This window comes from Brachypodium distachyon, chromosome 1 (genome assembly GCF_000005505.3).
Source record: "Brachypodium distachyon strain Bd21 chromosome 1, Brachypodium_distachyon_v3.0, whole genome shotgun sequence".
NCBI classification, from domain to species: domain Eukaryota; kingdom Viridiplantae; phylum Streptophyta; class Magnoliopsida; order Poales; family Poaceae; genus Brachypodium; species Brachypodium distachyon.
This window is the reverse complement of record NC_016131.3, coordinates 62,751,764-62,764,974: the sequence shown is the minus strand read 5'-3', so window position 1 is coordinate 62,764,974 and position 13,211 is coordinate 62,751,764. Positions and strand designations below refer to the sequence as shown.

Genomic DNA, 13,211 nt, shown 5'->3' with positions numbered 1-13,211 from the left:
TACTAGTGATGTTTACTCATATATGTATGTCAAAAATAGCACTAAGAAATAATGAAATGAAAAAAAAGTGACGGACAAATGGAAATTACCATTGGCTACTATGATATTTTAGTTCATCTACATTTGTCCAAACAACATCCAAAATAGGAAAGACAAATAGGAGCTCCCCCTGGAGGTTCTCTTACTTCATTGGGCGTCATGGCGGCGTGCTGGTGCATACGAGCAGACTGTTCGGACGATAGCGACACTTGTGATTTTGGGTAGCTTCTCTGCACCTCGGGATGTTCTCAGCTAGGGCGCCTCGAGCTCACTGGCTGCAACTTTTGGTTGAGTCATCTCCCGGACGCTCCGAAGCACAAAACCTGGTCATCTCTACGCGAGCTATGGCCTGTACAATCATAACTTTGTGTTGGAGATATGCCCTATAGAGGCGTGCAATCATCTGATGATGATATTTTTTATGTATTTATGACTAAATGTAATTTTTTTTGAACATTATCACTCATATGTATCAACAAATTAATACGAGATTTGCTTGTGAAACTGTATATTCTATGATGGTGTTCTCGTAGCTCCTAGTCATGCATTGAAGTTATTTGTCCAGACACTGAAGTTATGTGGACACATAAACTGAACTAGCAACACAACGGGGGGTGATCACTAGTTTGAAGAGAAATATGGAAGCACCCAAAAAGGTTTACACTTACATATTATCTCATTAAACAGGAACATCTGATACACACACTTAATTGTCACAACAGAAACATCTGATACAACTCGCAAAAAAAGAAAAAAGAAACATCTGATACACACACTTAGTTGTCACAATATTTATTCTCCATCCAGGAACAAACAAGGAAACTGGAAGTCGTTCAACTGACGATGTAGCACCACCAGCGAGGCAGTACCGAGGCGGTGGGCATCCTTCAGCGTGTTGTAGGGAAGGGCGACATTACGAAGTGTGCACGCGCAAACGATTTTAGTGGTAGATCGGAGTACTCGGCGATGGTGGTGCGCTACCGTACTCCGGCGACGGTTCTGGCTTGGGCTCCGGCTTGGGCTTGGGCTCTGGAGCATCGGGCTTCTTGTGGAAGAAGTCGAAGAAGTCCTTGATCGGGTCACAGAGGAATGCCGATGTGCACGCGGTAGACAACGAGTAGTGCGTCTTGCCGGCGACGGCGACAAAAGTGTTCTTCTCATGGACGTCGCCGTCGTGGTCGCCCTTGGAAAGTGGCATGATCTTGGACGGAGCCTGCCCGGGGCACGGCGTGTTCTCCTCGCTGTGGAGCTGCGCGAAGCAGTCGCTGCTGTGGAGGTCGGTGTCGAGGGGGATGCTGAACGCGCCGGTGCTGTCGAGCTCGCCGACGGCCTTGCTCTCGTACTCGCCGTTGTCGTCGTTCTTGCACTTGATGGCTACTTGAAGACCTGAACACATACACGCACACACGCATATGGCATCATTAACAACAGCCACCACGGGAAACAGGCAAACAGCGAGCTGCATTTAGCAAGTGAAGGATCAATGTGCGTGTATATACTTACCTTTGAAGGCATCCTCAGCTTTCAGGTTCTTCCTACCGCAGTCAGCACACTTGGCTAAGCCGACAACGACTGACGCAACATCTGCAGCGTCCACAGCGGCAGCGATCGCGATCAAAATGGCGCAAACAACATAGATCAGGCCTCTTGGGGCAGCTCCCATGGCGCAAACACGTACGATAGATATAGCAAGCTATGGCTACTTGTTTGTGTTGTTTGTATGGGTGAAGACTGAAGAGCCAGGAAGAGGCTATGCATGCTTTTATAGTTGTCGATCTGCACTGGTCATACAGCTCGCTCGACCCGACGTGACATGATTTCGAGTGATTTGATATGAAAAAGCGAGTTAACTTTTGGCGCCGAATTTACAGGTCTGCAGTTAATGTTGACCATTGATTTGATCACCCACCGATCGATCGATATAATGCATGCAGCCCTCTACCAGCAAAAAAAAGCCCTAATCGAGGAGTACATTGTATCGTCCATTCCACACCTCCGATTCATGGTATTCCGCAAGCAAAGTTTGCTTTCTTGTAGTAGCCCCTTATTAGCTTAGGTGCAAAATAAATTGATTTGTACTGCACTTAAGTACTTAACAGTGCTTTGCTTTACAAAAGGGGCAGCACTGCAGCAGTACGTTAAAATAATTGCTTATTTCCAGCGCATGCCTTTATTTTTCCTCATAAAACGAGCTAATGCGTAGGTGCAGCACTGCAGCAGTACGTTAAATAATTGCTTATCGCCTTTAATTTTTCTCATAAAACGAGCTAATGTGTAGGTTTTTCGAGATGTACCCTTTATCATTTTGTGTCGAACACTAGATCATGATAACGTGGCCGCGCTTGTCCATTTTTTGTAGTAGAAAACATGAAAGTCAAATTGTTTAGAACGACCAACACATTTTTGTGAAATGATTTCACAGAGAGGAGAAAAGAATGGTAACAACTCACGCAAAGGGGTTTATATATGTATATATATATTTAAACACACACACACACACCAAACAATAAATAATAAATAATGTTTTTTTTTGGAAAAACGGTATTTTCGTCCATAGTTCACTACAACAAAAATTGAACTCATCAGTAAAACAAAGTTAAAACATAATTTATTAAAATCTGAACTAGCTACAACATATATATACTATCGTTAGAGGATGACGCAAAATGTGGGTAAAGAAAAGACAGTCGAGATAGTTGTGAGCAATTGTACATGGACATAAATGGTAAAATGAACAAAAATACCTAAAAGGGTGTTCTATATGAGGGTAAGAAGCTACATCTCCCAGATGCAAAATCATGTCGAAACGCCACACACATCGACTCCCATGGGACCCGTCATCATCATCGTAGGTGATGCTTAACCTACCACTGATGTCGTTGCCTCCTAAGGCGCTCTTATCGAACGTCGTCCAAATGCATAGCTTGACCCTTCATCATCGTTGTTGCCTCTCATTATTCATAATTAAAGTTAACTTCATTATAAAAGACGTAGATACAAATCCAAAAGACCTGAAGAAATGCACATCCAACAACGATTTATTAACTTGTTTTAGATTAATCCGAATAACAAACAATTTATATGCAAGTTTGTACTCTTTGTTCATCTACGTATTCTTAAATGTGTGAAAGCTAATCTAATTAACTTTCTGATCAAATTGATGTTTGTGTCGAATGTGATTAAAAAATAAAAGAAACTGAAGCTAAATTCGAAAAAGTCACATGCGTTGTACTGAGTATGTGTATCTCAAAGAGTTGGTCATAACTGACTTGACACCTTGTCAAGTGCAGCATTATTAACAGTTGATCCGACTCAGCGAGATTTGCAGGAAAATAAATGTTCCATCTCGCGTGAGTGCAAACAGTAGAGAGCTTTTCAACTGCATCACCACAAGAGATCCAATTCGCTGCTGCTAAGTTGATTAGATCTGCGTTGCAAACAGTGTTGTAAAGAAGTAAAAAAACACAATTCATGGGCCGTGGTTCAAAGAATGAGGAAAAAAAACTTCACGTTGAAAAAAAATACACTTCATGAGCAGTGATTAAAAGGTACTCCCTCCGTCTCATAATTCTTGTCTCAAATTTGTTTAAATACGAATGTACCTATAGATACATGTAATATTTCGACAAGAATTATCGAAGGGGGAATAATTATTAAACTATTTCTTTTTGGGGGAAATTGGTTAAGAGAGACCGTTATTCTGTGGCCTTTGCCCAAACACACTATCCGAATTTGGATTTGTCCAGTACCATTACAATTCTTGGACCACTTGCTGAAACACACCGCCCGTCCAAAAGTGGAAAGTTGACCTTTTTTGATTGCTCATGACTTACTTCGAATGGTTGTTTTGAATAGTGTTTTTTTTCTAATGAAAATTTTGACCCTTTCAGTCGGTACCTATGTGTCAATTTTGGACAAAAAAATATATTCTAAACAGCCATCCCAAGCAAAAAGAAACGTGCCGGTCAAAAAAAGATCAACTTTTCGTTTTTGACTAACGGTGTGTTTCAGCAAATGGTCCAAGAATTGTAATGGTACCGGACAAATATGTTTGGCAAATGCCACGAAATGACGCTGTCCGTGGCCGATTTCCCCTTTGTTTTTTTACGTGGGCCGGAGGGCCCGGAGCTCACTTTTTCTTCGTTATTTTTTCTGGCCCATCTCGCTGCCGACTTGCCGAGCCCCCAAACCCCGTCGCTCGTCTTCCTCCTCGGCGCTCCAGTACCCATCCCGCTGCCTTGCGCCCCAGCCCCCTCGCTCCGTCGCTGTCGCTCGTCTTCCTCCTCGGGCAAGCGCCGCCACCAGGTTGATCTCTCCTTCGATTCTCTCGCTCCCGGCCGTTTCTCCTCCCATAACCTCACGAATGGATTCCGCCCTTTAGCCCCCCGTTTCATCTCCTTAATCTCCCCCAATTCGTAACTGAGGCAAAAGAATCAAGGTAGGGCGGCTGCCCTACCTTGCCCTACTGGGTCCTCCGCCCGTATTCTAGATCCTCCCCTGGCCGCGCGGCTGCTTGTGCCGCAGCGGCGGTTAACAGATCAGAAAGCGAGACTAGTTCACTGCTGCCTCCGATTGATTTTCGATTGGGGAACGTGGAATAGCAGCTGGTTGGGGACTGGATGAATGGATTTTGGGGGAGAGGATTAGGAGGGAGTTAGAGAACAAGGAGTGGGCTGTTTGGTTGAAATGGAACTAACAGGCCTTTTCGAATTATTCGATGTATTTCACAGCATATATGTATGTTATACATACATAATCATTTTTTTGCCATAATTAGTGTGTCTACAGATGTACACACTTGTACCTTTGTAGCTCTGCCCCTGCCGCTTGGTGACTGCCGGCAGTGACAAGAGATGCTGGCAGTAGATTATCGTTTCGAGGGAGCTAGGGTGGCGGGAGCGACCAACTGGTTGAGGGGATTTACTCAGGGGGGGCAAGCAGAAATGGTGAGAGACCAACCCTCACTGTCTCCATCTCCCTGCTCCCATGTCGCTTTCAGGGTTTATTTCTGTTAATTCCATTTATGAGAAGTGTGCTCCACCTGCTGATTGTATAACACATGCTATAGAATCTCCAGCACGGACCAAATTTGGTTTTATTGGAAGATTGGTGTTGTGACCCGCGTGTAATCTCATGTCAATCCTACGGAAATAATTTCTTGGTCCACAAGTAGTTGTATGTGGGGATTATTAATTATAGCATAAGGCATTGGTTAAATTGAAATGCGGTGTTACCTTTTGTGGCTTAATATTGTAGAATTAGTTTTTTGTACATTTAGTCAAGGCTATCTTGTTCGCTACGGTACTTAATCACTTATAGAGAAGGATATATTCGTTCACCAGCAAGGTTCTGGGATTCGACGCGAGATATCTGAATTTCAAATTTCTGTCAAATTCAATCATTTCAGTGGGGTCGAAATAGATTATACCGGTAAAAATCAGATTTGAAATTGTTTGGATGGAGAGGACTGCTTGTGATGCCTAGGGTTCCCATCGGCAGCAACCAATGCTGTTGTTGCCGGCTGTTCGGCGAGCCTCCTGCAGGCAAACACTCTCTCTCCATTCCCAACTTTCCCCAACTCCCGCATCCTGCTTTTCTCCTTTACTATCACTTCCATCATTCCCATCTGAGCCGACGTCAGTGGTGTTGGCATACCGACCACTGGTGGTGGTAAGAGGTGCTGTCGGTGGATTTACAAGAGGTGCTGGTGGTGGATTACTGTGGTGAGTGAGCTACAGTTTCAGGGGCGGTGAACTGGTTGGGGATTTACTCAAGGGGGCAAGAAGAAATTGTAGGAGATTCACCCTGATTTTTTTCTACTCCCTGCTCCTGTGCTACTCTCGGGTTGTGATTTGTATTAATTCCATTTTCAGGATGTCTGTTCCATCTGCTGGTTGGGTAACACACACTGTAGCATCTTCATCTCTGACTTCATTTGGTTTAATTGGATGATTGTTGTTGTGACCTGCCCGTAGTCTTATACACCTACGAGAATGATTTCTTGCTCCACAAGTAGTTGTATGGGAATCATTAGTTATTGCATAATTGGATGTTTGGGGTATTCAGTTAGTTCCAGTTTATCTGACATGTTTCATTTGCTATGTTATGGCCTGCAAGTGGCTCTATGACCATATTAGCATTATTGTTTAAAAACGTTACTTAATGGCTTAATATAGCAGAAGGAAGGTTAAGTTGAGAATATCTTATTTTGTTAAAGTATATATTATTATTTATACAACAATGATTTCTTGGTTAGCAAACAGTTCTTCAAAAAACAAATGTTGTGCAAGAAATTGCTCGAATTGAACTGCCATTTGTTCTTACTGACAGAAAACTCTGAGTTAAGTTTTTCGTCCGAAGGCCGTCTACGTTAGCAGCACTCAGTTTGTACTCTATATACTCTATAAATAAATTGTTATGACTAGGAGGCTAGAAATGAACTATCAAATATTGTACTTGTTTCTGTAAAAGAGCATAACTGGTTTTGGTCCTTCACATATCAATACTTCGTTTTTTGTCTCAAGTACCACAAATTCAAGTGTGCTTCTATAAAATTCATAAGATGCAACTTTTCCTGCATATATATTCTTGAACTGTGTGTTTTATATGAGAGGTACTCATTCATTTTTCCTCATACAGGATCATTCTCTATTGATCAAAAATGAAGTGAGACCTGTGAATTGTGTACCATATTAGCGTTAGATCTGTTCTGGTAGTAACCAAGTCAGCCCATGGCATTGTCACAAGAATCCAAATCCTTGTGCTTGAAGCGCAAGCTCGTCGATGACTGCCTGTCAAAAGAGTGCAAATCTCGTCGAGTCAAAGTTGACAATGGACCTTCAGCTGATCCATCTGCTAAACGATGCAAGTGTTGTTGCACGCGACCTAACCTTGCCAGTGACTGTGTCAATTACCTGAAAAGTGGAGTTCCCAGCCGTATCGTGTTTTACAAACAAGGTTCTTGGTACAATTTTCCTGAGCTAATAATGAACTCCCTGATTGAAGAATTCAAAGGGGGGAAATCTAGTGTTGTGACTGTTATGGATGATGAGCCTGTTCTTGTTGATTTCTTGTCGATGACCCTCGTCAACCTAAAAACCAGGAAGCAGCGATCTGTTGCATGGTTTGATGATACTGGAAAAGGCTTTTTTCCTTCTCTGTTCTTTGATGAGCAAGCTGATGAAATGGCCAATGTCACCTCAGGTAATGTCGAAGGCAATGCACAGGGCATAATGTTGGACAAGGTTGTAAATTCTCCACCTGAAGTGGTGAAGCAAGTTGTTCTTGAATCTAGCCCTCCAGTTCCACAGAATCCTTCCACTGCAGACGTATTGCGTAAGAAGATCACATCTGTGGAAAGAGGAACCGAAGACTTTTTGTTTGTTCAGGATCTTTTCCTCTCTGGTCTGGGTCCATTTGCAACACCAAATAACATACTTCATATCCACCGCTACGCACCGAATGATATCACTGCACAATGTCGACTTCAAGCTTTTGAAAGACAAATGAGTTGCACCAAAGAAGATCGTGGTGATTCAAATGTAAGATATGGATGGCTTGGATCTACAAAGACTGACATAGTTAGGATTCTGATTCATGGTTTCGGTACGACTGGGAAACCTACTGAGAAGGCATGCTTGAGCGCTGGTGTTTATCTCTCACCAGAAGATCGAGCCTTTACTAGGTGCGTTGTCTTAACTCAAATATTCTGACCATTCATTTTGTTAGTTAACATTTTTGCATCATATTTTGTTGGTTGGCAGTGTTGGTCTTTGTGATGTTGACGAAAAAGGGGTGCAGTACATGTTGCTGTGCCGAGTGATATTGGGCAACATGGAAGCTATCACGCCTGGATCACAAGATTCTTTCCCAAGTAGCGAGATATATGATTCTGGCGTTGATGATTGCTCAAATCCGAAGTGCTACGTTATGTGGCCATCTCATCTTAGCACTCACATTCGCTTAGAGTATCTTGTTAGTTTCAGACTTCCCTCAAAAGTTCGACGTAAGATGACTAATAAGTATTAACACCTTTATCATGTCATGTCGAGATAAGTGGAGTGAGTATTTGTCTTTTTGCTGCACTTATTTACAGATTATTTACTTGGCCTAAAGGGTTTATGGTTTCAGCCATCACCAAAGGAAGTTCCAGTGGATGTTTCTACTCTTCAACCTGTAAGGCACTTTAATTTTTGTCACTTGTCGTTTCATTGCCATGCTACTTTTCCAATTGAATGGATTGTACTGATCATAGTCTGAATAAAAGCTTGTTCTTGTAGAAGTCCAGCTTTGCTGCTCAACATTTTACTTCCTCTGCTTCTCAAAATGACTAATATTTTTAGCTTCAGTTCACAGTAATCCAATTATCCAACCAGACCGATCTGTATGCAGATAATGGGTGGAACTGGTGAAGCACCAACATCCCCATGGATATCCTTCAAAGTTCTGTTTGCGATGATTCAAGATAATATATCATCTGTAGCTAGGGAATTGCTCTTCCATCATTATGAAGAGCTGAAGGTACTATCTAGTCACCAAGTTATGTCATGTCTATTTAGCTGTGCTTTGTGGTTGGTATGATGGGAAATTGAACTTTTCATTTTCTCCAATTTGGCAGGAAAATGAAATAAGTCGTGAACAGATGGTAAAGAACATGATAGTAATAGTTGGAGAAAAGCTGCTTCTAGAAACCTTGAAGAAACTTCATTACTGTGTAAGTCTTCTGTACTGTTTTTGTTCTTCCTTTTTTAAAGTCTGTACTTGTGTTTCTTAGTGTTTTAGTGCATTTCCACACTAAGGGTTCATTTGGTTGCAAGGTAAATAAAATCCAGTGCACCAAACTCCCAGCGTTGAGAAGATCTCCCACCTGGGAATTGCCATTTGGCAGCGAGGGGGAGAGGATGAAATCCTGGACACAAATATCAGGAAAATTTGGGATTTTTAAAAAAAATATCCCAAATAATTCCGAAAATTTGCGGCATGTCACAGGAACTTCTAAATTTATCATATAACAGCACTTTCTCAAGAAAATTGAGATGAATCTCAACAGTTATTAAAAAGAATCAAAGTCATAATTTCAAAATAATAAATCGTTCATTACAAGTCCATAGAAAAATATGTATTTCGGTCTGAATAACATGTTAGTTTTCCATTCAAGGAAAACATTTCATTCCTTTGATTGATAGATGACAAATCACCCTTTTGCTGCATTGTTGCTGGAATGCAGTCACCCTACTAGAAACCTCCACTGTCAGCTTCTTTTGAACCGCTCCATGTCCTGTTTCAAGAAAACTACAAAGCTGTAAATTTTCTGAAAGGTGGATGATCAGCAAACTGGATTAGAAGTAGCCACCTGAAATAATAAGTCAGCTTTGCATCACAAGCATGGCTATGATTAGAAGGATACTTGTGGCTGCCATCAGTGTGCCTCCTCCTTGCATGGCCTTCTTCTACTCCTTCCTCTAATCCTTCCTCCTGCGCCTCCTCTCCTCACCAATAGGATCCTCTGCCCCAGTGCCTTCTCCTCAGATTGATCCTTGTCTTCTGGATATATTGACAACAAATTAAAAGAAAACCACGAAGAAAGAAGCATGTTCGATCAAATCTCTATCACTCAGCTTGTTTTGAAATGTGAACAATTCATCACTCGGATTTAAGAAAACTGCAAAGCGACGAGTTGTGAACAAATTCATGAAAATCATTAGTCTCAGGAGCAGGATTGGCTCATAAAACAATAAAAGCATTCTATCCATACAACGATATAATGTTCCAGTACAGTGGAGTTTTGATGATTATACGATCACACTCTTCTTTTGGAAAGTGTGTCTTGCAGGGGTTCTCAAAATTAAAGAGAAGAAAACATGGACTGATAAAGAAGAATATTTGAAAAGCATTGGAAATTCAAAAGTAGTGATGCCATATCTGAACCATGTTCCTGCATATATTATCAACATTCTCTGAAGATTTAGCTGGGTTGCCAATATATACTACTGCAATAAATACGCTGGGGCTGCATGAATACCAAAGAAGAATTCAAGCGATGAATTTAGAAAGGAAAAAAGAATACACTATTAGATTCCTACTGGCACTTTCATATATACAAAGTAATTTCAGTTAAAGCAGCGGCACTGGTTATAAACCAGAGAATAGTAGTGTAGCTTGATGTGAATTCTTAAATTCACCAGTAGTTCACGTTTCTAGAACAATTTGAGTTCCATGGCAAAAAATGTAAAGCATGCTAATTCTACCCATGGCCACACCACATCTAGCCATTTCATGCACGCAATGAAGATACTACAAGTACTCCCTCCGATCCATATTAAGTGTCTCGGATTTAGTATAACATTATACTAAGTTAGTACAAAATTTGAGACACTTATTATGGATCGGAGGGAGTAGTTATTTAGTTAATCAGCTTAATTTGCTGGTACAGTTTGTCTTTAGCATCACCATGTTCTTTGATTCTGTTGCAGCCATCATTGTGGTATAAATCTTCTATTGAAGTAATATCCGGTGATCCTGTAAGGACAGCAGCAGAAGATCCTGCAAGGACAACAAAAGGACAAATATCCTTGGATCAAAAAACCAGGAACTGTGCATTAACTCTTCGTAACCTTGGTGATTCACATGCACCAAATGCTCTGGCTGGAAGTTCCACAGCTCTTAGCAATAAAGGATGTGATGCTCTTGCAGTAGGCATGGTGCTCCAAAGCTACGATTCTTTGACACCAAGCAGTGTACCAGAAACATCTACTTCTGCTGGTGCCATATGTCGGACTTCGTCTAATCTGGAACCTAAAGGTAGGGATTATCCTATACAAATAGTATCACCTGAAAACTCTGCAAACCATTGTGCCAAAAAAACCTAGATCCTTTTGCAGCTAGAATGGCGCCTATAGTCCATGATGGACTTTTGAAGACAGCTTCTGGAAAAAATGCATGTCTTGGTGCGGAAGGTTGTAGTTGTATTGCACCAAGCATGAGACCTTCTGGTCATGCTTCTCTAGCACCAACTAACGCCTCAAAAGGTCATGTGATTGTTGCCCCAGGTCTCAGTCCCAAGGGCTCTGAATCTCTTGGACCAGGTTTGGCACTTGGAAATTCCAAATCTAGAGGTGTGAAAGGATCCAGTTCTGTGCGGAGAAGAACACCTGAAGGCCAGGAATTTCTTTCATTGAGTATTGCACCACAGTCACAAAGCCCGGTACTTCATTCAGTTAAGGACCATGGTGGCGTCGCAGCTCCAGTCCATGCACCAGGTAAACCTCTATACTGTGGGTCCTATGTATACTGATTCTTGCCTACCAAATTCTAATCAAGGTGTTCGTTATGATGCAGGACATGTAAATTCTCCACCTTTGAGCACTGTATGCTGCGATTCTCTAGCACTGAGTATCGCATCAAAAGGCCATGATCCAACAACATCATCAAGTAATAAAGAGCCAAAATGCCATAGAGCTCCAACAACTCATACAGTGTCAGAATCCCAGCACTCTCAAGTGCCGAGTGCAGCCACCAAGGGGCATACTGCTCCCACACCAAGTATGGTGCCTGTAAACTCTGTTACGTTGGATTATTATGGTTGGCGTCATTTCCTTTTTGCTATAGCTGATGCTTTTTCACTAATTGCAGTAACTGGGGAGCCGAAAAACCAGTCAGCACAATTTGAAAAGCGCAATAAGTCACCTGGACCAATCCTTGAGCCTGGCAGCAATATTGCTCAAGCGGCTGATATCCTCATTGCCCTGTCAACTCCACGAGAGAAGGGCAATTAGTAGAGCAACAGCCATTGTGCTGATGACCCTTTGGTTCCCGTTTTGGATCTATATCGTTGCACATGAATGTACCAATTTCATGTGCGGAAGCGTAAAGCTGGCTTGCCGCTGTACTCGCGGGTACTTATTTAGGTCAGTTGTAATGTAAACCAGTGGGATCTGCTAGTTTTGCTTACTCTTTAGGACATATCAATCAGCCTGTCGACTCTGAACATAAATAGTTTTTACCTGTGGAAGTTTGCTATTATCTCCGGTATTTCCAGTGGTGGTTGTAATCTCTGTGATTCTTAGGGCGTGTTAGGCTGAGTTCGGAAACAGTCCGCTCCCCTGAAACTCCGTAGATCCTGCTTGTCCGACCGATTCCAGCGCCGCGCATGGAGCGATAACGTTTGGCACCGCTCCGTTCTTCTGTTGGGCTGAAAGCCCATTAAGCCAACGTGGCCTAGCCTATCGTTGCCTCCTCTGAGTGTCGCCATGGACTGTGGCCTTGCCATCCGCCGCTTCTTCTACGATGCAGCAGCCATGGACCTCGTCTCCCATGTGGATGACCTCCTCACCGCCGGTTCCCACGACGAGTAGAGCATGGGTGGACCTCGTTGCCCTCACCGAGTCCGACTGCCACCATCATCGTCGCCCTCGCGGCGGAAGAACTTCGTGGCAGCGGATCGGTTGCGGATCCGGCGAAAGAACTGTTGCGTCGCAAGGAGTCGGCGAGCAAGAGGCTGACCAGCGCGGTGCGGAGCTGCTTTAGCGCCGTCCATCGTCGTGCCTCGTGCTCTCCTCCGCGCGCGTCCTGCCACGACCCCGACCGCGGGAACCCAGCCTTCGCCGCCCACATCTCCATTCCCAAGCTAGCATCCTCGTCGTCCTCGTTGAGTCCGACTGCGGAGAAGGCCCTGCCGGCGGCGTTGGCATTGGGCGAGGTCGTGAGGGTGGGGCGAAGAAGGGGATCGGGAAGAAGACCAAACCGTTTTTTCTCACTTGGCGGTGGCAGACAGCCGTAATTTTAGGCTACTCCATGTTTTGCAATTTCAGAAATCTCCAAAAGAGATGCTCCGAGTTTTACACGGCGAATTGGATTGGCTTCTCAGATCTAGCTTGCGGAGTTGAGGTGTTCGGCACTGCTCAACGGTGGAGTTTCGGAAAGCTGGAAGAGGAGTTCCAAACACACCCTTAGTTATACCATTTCATCACACAGGATAGGAACTGAACGAGGGTTCACGTATCTCATGGGCCCGAGTCACAGCCGCCCGTCGGTGCCATCTTCTTTTCGACCTCTGGCCTGACCAAATCGCTTTGGAGGCCATGGCACACTGAAAGTAATACGCTCTTCATGGTCCAGCCAGGCACTGCTTGAACAGTAGGTTTAAAATGCTTGGTCCAATTCTTATCCCAAAA

General features: G+C 43.2%; 2 protein-coding genes across 9 annotated transcripts; one reads left to right on the top strand and one right to left on the bottom strand.

The window, feature by feature from the left end:
* Positions 1–664: 664 nt before the first annotated feature.
* Positions 665–1,787, bottom strand: LOC100830353 (proline-rich protein 4). Its single transcript, XM_003557934.4, has 2 exons — positions 1,543–1,787; positions 665–1,425 (listed from the first exon to the last, which is right to left on the bottom strand). Exons 1-2 carry the CDS (start codon positions 1,700–1,702, stop codon positions 980–982), a joined length of 606 nt encoding a protein of 201 aa, XP_003557982.1. The 5' UTR covers positions 1,703–1,787; the 3' UTR covers positions 665–979.
* A 2,404-nt stretch (positions 1,788–4,191) lies between these two features.
* Positions 4,192–12,069, top strand: LOC100830048 (probable inactive poly [ADP-ribose] polymerase SRO1). Of its 8 annotated transcripts, none has more exons than XM_014897454.2 (11): positions 4,192–4,344; positions 6,679–7,723; positions 7,803–8,044; positions 8,135–8,214; positions 8,431–8,559; positions 8,657–8,752; positions 10,512–10,839; positions 10,920–10,994; positions 11,088–11,297; positions 11,377–11,580; positions 11,671–12,069. In XM_014897454.2, the coding sequence occupies exons 2-11, from the start codon at positions 6,771–6,773 to the stop codon at positions 11,811–11,813; spliced, it is 2,460 nt and encodes an 819-aa protein (XP_014752940.1). In that variant the 5' UTR covers positions 4,192–4,344; positions 6,679–6,770; the 3' UTR covers positions 11,814–12,069. The 8 variants fall into 8 exon arrangements, with proteins under 8 accessions (XP_014752940.1, XP_014752938.1, XP_014752939.1 ...); XM_014897452.2 differs by having other exon boundaries at positions 11,067–11,297; XM_014897453.2 differs by having other exon boundaries at positions 10,908–10,994.
* Positions 12,070–13,211: the final 1,142 nt, after the last annotated feature.

What these genes read in the sequence shown, in the direction of transcription:
- LOC100830353 (XM_003557934.4), bottom strand. Translation starts at nt 1,702, where the DNA reads ATGGGAGCTGCCCCAAGAGGCCTGATCTATGTTGTTTGCGCCATTTTG. An exon ending in AGCTGAGGATGCCTTCAAAG is followed by an intron (nt 1,426 to 1,542) that starts GTAAGTATATAC and finishes GTATGTGTTCAG; the next exon opens with GTCTTCAAGTAGCCATCAAG.
- LOC100830048 (XM_014897449.2), top strand. Translation starts at nt 6,771, where the DNA reads ATGGCATTGTCACAAGAATCCAAATCCTTGTGCTTGAAGCGCAAGCTC. An exon ending in ACTTCCCTCAAAAGTTCGAC is followed by an intron (nt 8,045 to 8,134) that starts GTAAGATGACTA and finishes ACTTATTTACAG; the next exon opens with ATTATTTACTTGGCCTAAAG. An exon ending in AGCTCCAGTCCATGCACCAG is followed by an intron (nt 11,298 to 11,376) that starts GTAAACCTCTAT and finishes GTTATGATGCAG; the next exon opens with GACATGTAAATTCTCCACCT.